The sequence below is a fragment of the Ornithodoros turicata genome, chromosome 7 (assembly GCF_037126465.1).
Source record: "Ornithodoros turicata isolate Travis chromosome 7, ASM3712646v1, whole genome shotgun sequence".
NCBI lineage: Eukaryota > Metazoa > Arthropoda > Arachnida > Ixodida > Argasidae > Ornithodoros > Ornithodoros turicata.
The window spans coordinates 21,163,381-21,171,397 of NC_088207.1; the positions used below are offsets into that span (position 1 = coordinate 21,163,381).

At 46.9% G+C, this 8,017-nt stretch overlaps 1 protein-coding gene across 1 annotated transcript; it reads left to right on the forward strand.

The window, feature by feature from the left end:
- Nucleotides 1-81: 81 nt before the first annotated feature.
- Nucleotides 82-4,481, forward strand: LOC135400316 (double-strand break repair protein MRE11-like). Its single transcript, XM_064632144.1, has 3 exons — nucleotides 82-275; nucleotides 1,054-2,019; nucleotides 3,065-4,481. The coding sequence occupies exons 1-3, from the start codon at nucleotides 188-190 to the stop codon at nucleotides 3,937-3,939; spliced, it is 1,929 nt and encodes a 642-aa protein (XP_064488214.1). The 5' UTR covers nucleotides 82-187; the 3' UTR covers nucleotides 3,940-4,481.
- The last annotated feature ends 3,536 nt before the right edge of the window (nucleotides 4,482-8,017 follow it).

Genomic DNA, 8,017 nt, shown 5'->3' on the forward strand with positions numbered 1-8,017 from the left:
CACATAATCACTTGACTACGATTACGACAAAAGAGTGTAAATGGATCATGGATCGGCAGGCACGATCGGCGTCGATTTCGTAGCGCGGGAAAGTGTCATGTGGACATGTGCGAGCATGTCAGTCAGCGGGAGAGCGGATGAACGTTGTTGTTATGTTGTTGAGGCTGTCCAGGGATTCCGAAACTAAATGAAAATGATCTCCGAAGCGGACACTTTCAAGATTCTCGTTGCATCAGATATTCACCTGGGTTATGAGGCGCAAGAATCTATCCGCAGTGAGCATTCAGTTGTCCATCAGTCTCAGCTTTCACCACGATTGAAGTTGTTGGTGTCCATCTGCCGACTACGCAGATATTCCTTGGAGCGCGCGTTGTACAGGGCATATGTGATGATCAGATCACGTCATCACGTAAAAGTATGAAAAGAAAAAGACGCAGATAAGAGTGCATAGGAGAGACTATGCACACCCGACATGCGCCGGGGTAAAAGTTAAATGTTTGTTGGAAGACCAATGCACACGAGAACCCGAGATACGCAGGGACAGCCCGCCAGCTAGACACCACGAATGTAGGACACTCAATATGAACCCCCTTTTTCATCCTGCGAAATTACACAGCTGTAACAGTGGGAGGGACTGCCTCTCAATCAATCAAACAGACGCACTTCAGTATATCTGTATAGCTTTTGCTCAGAAAGGAAACTCTCTTAGCACTCGTATTTCCAAAAACAAGCGAAGAACACTGCAGTATGGGTATTATTGGACCATTTCACGGACGTACTCAGAGCCACTTGACATTGCTCTTCACGAAACAATAACAACAACTTTATTTTCGGCCTTGGAGAGTGGGGAGTTTCATCGCAACAGGCGATACTCTGCCCCAGTGCTTGGTGGAATCTTCACGTATTTCACAGTCGCGTTTGGAAAGCTCGGTTACAGGGTAGGGGTAGGGAGAAGTAGTAGCTAACCTCCACAAAAACTTGATGAAAAAAAAATGAAGTGAAATCATTCACTCCCGCTTTCCATTCAATGCTGCCACCCCTTTCACATTCCAGAGGACGACTCCCTGACGACCTTCCGAGAGATACTGGAGATTGCCGTCTCCAACAGCGTCGACTTCATCCTCCTGGGCGGCGACCTCTTCCACGAGAACCACCCGCCGCGATGGGTGGAACACGAGGCCCTACGCCTCCTGCGCCAGTACTGCCTCGGCAGCAAGCCCATCCACTTCGAGTTCCTCAGCGACCAGTCCGAGAACTTCTCCTTCTGCTCCTTTCCCAACGTCAACTACGAGGACCCCAACCTCAACGTGTCCTACCCCGTCTTCACCGTCCACGGAAACCACGACGACCCGAGCGGGGCGGAGAACCTCAGCTGCATAGACGTCCTCTCCACCTCGGGGCTGGTGAACTACTTCGGAAAGCTGACGCAGTTGGAAGACATTAAGCTGAAGCCGCTCCTGCTGCGGAAGGGGAATACGCTGCTGGCCCTCTATGGGCTCGGATGGGTGCGGGACCGGCGCCTCCACTATCTCTACCGGGAGAGGAAGGTGTGCATGGCCCGCCCGGTCGAAAACACGGACGACTGGTTCAACCTGCTGGTCGTGCACCAGAACCGGAACAGACACACGGCGACGGATTACCTGCCCGAGGAGTTTCTGCCGGATTTCGTGGACCTGGTGGTGTGGGGACACGAGCACGAGTGCCTGATAGACCCCGAATGGAACGGGAGGTACCACGTCACCCAGCCCGGCAGTTCAGTGGCCACGTCCCTCTGTCCCGGCGAGGCGGTCAAGAAACACGTAGGGATTTTGGAGATTTACTTTGATGGAAAGAAGCAACACAGGATGACAAAAATACCGCTGAAGACTGTCAGGCCTTTTGTAATCAAAGACGTTTCATTGTTCGACATGACGGGACAGCGTGAACGTGCGCAGGAGGAAGAAAAGGCTACAGCGGAGGCGGAATTCTGTGCGGTGCATGTTGAAGAGATGATAGAGAGAAGCTGCTTGCAGTTGTCTGGTGAGATTTCATCTTTGTGAAGTACTGTGCTCGGGTTTAACCGAAGGGCAGCGTGTGATGTAGTGCGTCAGCCCCTGACAGATTATCTCCGCCAGAGGAATTATGCTCTGGATCACCTCGTACCACCTATAGTTTCTATAGTTATAGTATAGTATAGTTCTGTAGGTATAGTTTCTATATACCAACTATAGGCTTCTATAGTTTTGTTGTCTGTGCATTACATTAGTTGCTGTGGCGTATGGTGATGCAGCTAGCTATTGCAGCGATCTCAGTGGTCTCGCGACGTAAACTCCCAATTATATAGCTGTTGCAGCCAATAGAAACAAGTGTAGGGCTGAGCTTGAACATGTCATTCCTAGGTCAAGGTGTACGTGTCCAATGTCAAGGCATACGCCTTGCTGTTGGATGGCTGATGTGACTTTGCAGACTGGCAGTCGAGGGAAGGAGTTTTTCTGATCCGACGGATTGTAAACTCTCGCGTACTTTTTGTGTGAATATGTGTCCTAGGAGCTGAATTTTAATTTCTGCTCCTCTTGTCTTTACTTTTCGAGTCTTACCATGCTGCTCTTAGCTCCTCAATGCCAAGTTGCATACTTCCAAGTTAGGGAATAGCACTTGATGAAAAGGCACCAGCAGTGGGATTCCATCCCACACACTCCAATTTCTGATCAGAGATGCTACCAGCTACGCCATGCCAGCTACCTGCTCACCGCTAGGAGACTCGGGGGGGGGGGGGGGGGGGGAAACACACTCACCTTCAACGCACATTCTCTTACATTGTTGTTCCGATACAGTATGCTACGAAAGTTTGTCTGTGTACAGAGGAGGAGGGGTAAAGCATAGAGAAACCATGTAACAAATTGTGTCTCCAATCACGAGGGAGCAATAAGGGGCTAGTATTTGTCATGGCTGCCTCAACCTTGAAATGTTACCCCCTTATTTGGGAGAGGGACCAATGACATTGCTCCACGGGCAAGAGGGGAGAGAGGGAATTGGGGAGCTGCGTATTTCAGATTGCTCGCTCACTTTTTGTATCACTCTTTAGGTGACCCACGGCAGCCGACACTTCCGCTCGTCCGCCTACGCGTCGAGTACGGCGACAAGCACGAGACCTTCAGCTTTCATCACTTCGCTCGTCTGTTCCACGAAAAGGTCGCAAATCCGCGCTCCATTGTCATCTTCCACAAGGTCAAAGGCAAATCCAAGAACAGCAAGGAAGTTGGCCTGGACGTTGAACAGCTTCGCCGCGTCATGCAGCCCGAACTAGTTCCGCAGGCCTGCGTCGTGGACCTGGTTCGAGAGTACTTTGAAACCGTCGACGACTCCATGCAGTTGTCCCTCCTGAGCAACGTAGCCATGCAGCGCGCAGTGAGCCTCTTTGTTGACAAACAGTGCAAGGAAGCCGTACGTGAAATGATTGCCATGCAAGAGGAGAGGGCCCTAAGACTGCTCATGGAGCGAGTCTCGGACGTCGATAATGTAACGGAGGAAACACTCGACGCCGAAATCGACGGTCTGCGCAACATAGTCAGCGTCGACAAAGATGTCGAGGATGTCGACCGAGTGGCGGATCGCATTCTGACGTGCGCCGGTAACCAAGACGTTGCCGGGAACGGAGATGAGTTCGACGAGGAGTTTGCGGGGACCAGGAGGACCGCGCGCGGAAGAGGACGGGGAAGGAGCAAGGCTGTTAACAAGTCAGTAAGCAAGCGTAGCGTTTCTGGGTACGAGGAGGAGGAAGAAGAAGAAGAACCAGAGATTGAGGATGAGGATGAAGTTCAGTTCTCCTTTGCAGACCTAAGAAGGGGGAGGGGTTCCCCCAGCAGGGGCAGGGCCACTACAACTAGAAGGGCAGCTAGGGGTGCGGCACGACGTGCTTCGTCCACTGGGAGAGGGAGGAAGCGCGGTGTTAACCTGTAGGAAAGTGTGCGGGACTTTATGTGCCTCGCAGAACTGTTTTTGTTAGATTCTGTATGTACAATTGCACAAGTTGTGCAATTTCTGAGCAATTCCTCTTGTTTCTCTTTGAATATGAACTATCGACTTGCTCTACTTTGAACACCAATGGACACAAATGGGTTTTGCTTGCTTTCCTTTTTTGATGTGCCTGCAACAGCTGCCAAAGGAGTGCATTTCTTATATTAAGCACTACAGTTTTGTTTATGTGAACATTTGCAGATACTCGGCGTTTAGTGAGCAAAATTTGTATCGTATTTGTCACAAGGGGATTCTGCATGTGACTATATTTCCCTGAAGCAATTACTGGTGTGATTCAGTGAATCATTTACTCAATCCTCCTCAGTGATTCACTCAAAGGTCACACATCTTGAAAGAGCTGATGGGACAAAAAGAGAGAGAGCAAGTGGTAGAGTAACACAAAACATATGCTGTGTTTATAATATTTAACTGTGTACAAATACAACACACTCGTTTATGTCTATTAAAAAATGTGTTTTATTCCAGATTTTGTTTGTTTATTAGCTTCCAGAGAACATTTTCAAGCCTCCATTAAAGTGCGAGTGACCACAATTCCACCCATCCTTGTTCTTTGCAAAATAATTTACCACGCAAGTTATGTTGAGAACGTCGAATGAAATAAGTGCGAGAAGTGCAGATCAGGGAATAAAACGTTGCATTGAAAGTGGAACCTAACCTGCTGGTGACACGAGCGTAGTAGTGAGTGGTGTTGGTAGTAGTGGTGTAGTAGTGGTGAGTAGTAGCAGTAGTGGTGAGTGGTGAGTCTTTTCTCGTGGCACAGGTGACTGCACAACACGTGTGCTATACGAGTAGCTGTGGTTACATGGATGCTAATGGGCATCGAATCCAGTTGAAGCTTGAAACACGCCAAGTCTGTTCAGCAAATAGGATGTGACGCGCTTTCTCTGTGAATTAACCCACTTACGTGGGAGGATTCAATATGATAAGTGGATTTAATACGAGTCGACCACATTCATGTGAATGTGCCCGACATCGTTTAGGCACACTGAGTGATTCCGTTCGGAGAAGCCGCAAGATGTCCTCATCTAAAAACTTCACTGTGGTTGTGCTCCGGTGAAAGCTTGTTTCAAAGCTTGTTCAATCCTGTCCATGCCAATCACTTTTGGTACGTGTGGTGTGTTGAAGTGTTGGCACAGCAAAATTAGCAGAATTTCACTCTAGTAGAGCTATTTTCTTACTTACTCGTCACAGCCGTAAATAAAAGGGAGAGCAATAAACTTGAAGCACGTTCTGTGGGTTGATAGTTGGTGGACAGCTCTGGCCTGTTTGACCAAGCCAATCGACGTCGCACCACTAAGGACTTTATTGGAAACATCCATGACGTTGTGACGTAGACTCTCCCATTCTTGTGGGACTGGAAAGACATCGTGTGCTGTGTCATGCCCAGGGATCGGAACCGTTATATTTTTCGGTTCGGTTCAGGTTCAGGCATATTGGCTCGGTTTCGGTTCAGCTCCACAGCAGTGCAAAATATCTGCTCGAACCGATTCAGGAAAGTGAATCTTGAGCGATTGCCATGGGTTAACAGCAAGCACATCCTTACTATTCTCAAACAACACAAATGTACTTTTGTTGCTGTTGTTGCCGACACAGCAGCAGTTCGCAGCAATACTGCGTGTTACAGATCTGCGTTTCAGGTGAAACATTACGGTGGCATACTGTACTCTATACAACCCCATTGCATCCTGCTGAGGAACTGGCCGTTATTTTCACAGCCAAAAATGAAAACTTGGGGTTGCTGGATGACAAAAATCGCGTACAAGAAAGCCTACAGCTGTCAAAAGGATGACCTGAAAACTAACGCAACTGCATGAACGCAATAACTGCAAGGAGGAAATACCTTGTGCACTTGGGTTGCAGTTTTTTTGTTTTGTTCAGTTTCTGTTTCGAATTTGTTTGGAAACTCAGCTCAATCTGCTGTGTAAGTCGTAGTTCCGATTTCTCACAACACACATTGCGTCTGAACCGTTTTGCAAACCGGTAACTCCCTAAATTTATTTCGGTTCAGTTCCGGTTCAGTTCAATGCGAGCAGAGGCTTGGGAAGTGCCCGCCCTCCGCATCCTCCTATTGGCCGGCATCCATGTGGCAGAGCCTCCCTCGCTCTTTGTCGGCAAACGCAAGGATAGTCCGATTTTTGTGTGTGTGTGTGTTCAAGCGCATGATTTCTTGAACATCTAGAACACAAAAATCAGATGGCCTTTGCAGCCTTGCACAGTTCCTCAAGAGGACTGCCCCTGGAGCTGTCAAACTGATTTTCAGATTAATTGCAATCTACTGCAAGTAACATGCAGATGCCATGTGCAGCATTTCATCCTAGAAAGTCTGTGAGATACAGTAATTATGTGCACAGTACACACACACACACGAATTCTGTATGCCGCAATTTGTGACTCGATTCATTGCACGCTTGTGCTGCCAAGTTCTTGTTCACATCCTTACTCAGGTTGTCTACCAACCTGGAAAGCTGGGAATTGTCAGGCAATCTGGATGCAACTGGAAATAGTCAAAGAATTTGCTAAAAAGCAGCTAAAGTCAGGAAAAATTGCAGACAAGTGCTGTAATGATACGCAGTGAATGATGAGTGCCAATCAGTGGTTGAGCGGCCACTCCGCAGCAACGTTGACGTGAGTAGCGGTTCGCCTGTACGACAAGCTCAGTGGCTGAAAAGTAGGGCAGCCTCGCTAATACCCAATAAATGGGTACCAATACCACAAAAGAAATAAAATATTTTTTTTGAGGGATCTGTACTAAAACGTAGCAGCAGGCACCAAGTTCCCTTTTGTTTTGTTCAAGGAATTCAGTCGAAATAATCAGTGAAAACCTGGAAAAGCCGGCTTGATTTGAAGGCTGCGATTTGGTAGACATCCTGTTACTAGTAAGCTGCACAATTAGCAATGTGAAAATAAAGTTTATGATAGCAGCACGGTGTTTGAATTGTCAATTTTTTTAATCAAAATATTTGTGTGCCCTATAATATTCGTGTGTGTTCGCTATTTTTATTTTTATTTTTTGTTTCTCTCCTAGTTCACTCCCTGTGTAGCAAATGACATTTTTCCGAACCAGTTAGCGGGCTGTACGTAGTAACTTCAGTGATGACTTCAACTTCTTCTTCAGTGTAACTTGTGTAACTTGTAACGTAGTGACTTCAACGCAACATGGATGGCTGGTTGCTTGCATTGTCACCGTGGCGCGAGGTCGCGATTTTCAAAATGAAATCCTGCAATATTTACGCGTATGTCGAATGAATTGCTTCGCATGGTGCATTTTAGTAGGCAGGATAACCGCCTGGTTTAAAAAAAAGGGTGGTGAAGTGTTTTCTGTGCTTCTTTATGGGTTCTCCAGTATTATTTATAATGTAATCAGCAAGTTTTGTCTCAGATACGTAGCTTCATTGTTTCCAATAAAACCATTTAATGTACATGTCAGATCCACAGCAATTAGGGTGTTTAAATTAGGGGTGTGCGAATCCAAATATTTTAAGTCGAATCGAATATCGAATCGAATATCGAATCGAATGGGGGAAGAAATTCCGAATACCGAATCCAATATTCATGCAAAATTTTCAATATGTGACTTTCGCACTAAAGGTTTCCATTTCGTAGCCCATGCCTTTAGTGTAATATTTCTAGCATTAACTGCCACAAGAGAGACATGCAATTCTTCTATTCAAAGCCCCTACTCTTTAATGTTACATGAGAGTGCTTCCTGCTTTTCGGGTGAGCCTACACTTACTGGAGTGGTTACCTTCATTTCAAAATTTTATGCCAGGCAGTAGCATGTTATACGGATGAGGCTGTAATTGTTTCAGACAACCACAGGCCATTTGTGAAACAAACGAATTGGCATCCTGCCTCAGCTTTGCCATGAACACCTTTTAGCTTCTTTGCACTCGCCCTAGGAAGTTGCACTACTGAAATTTTAGTTGCAAAGGACATCTTTAAGACACCCTTCTTGTTCGTGGGTTGTAGTCATTATTCGAGAGTCCTAACTTTTTAAAGG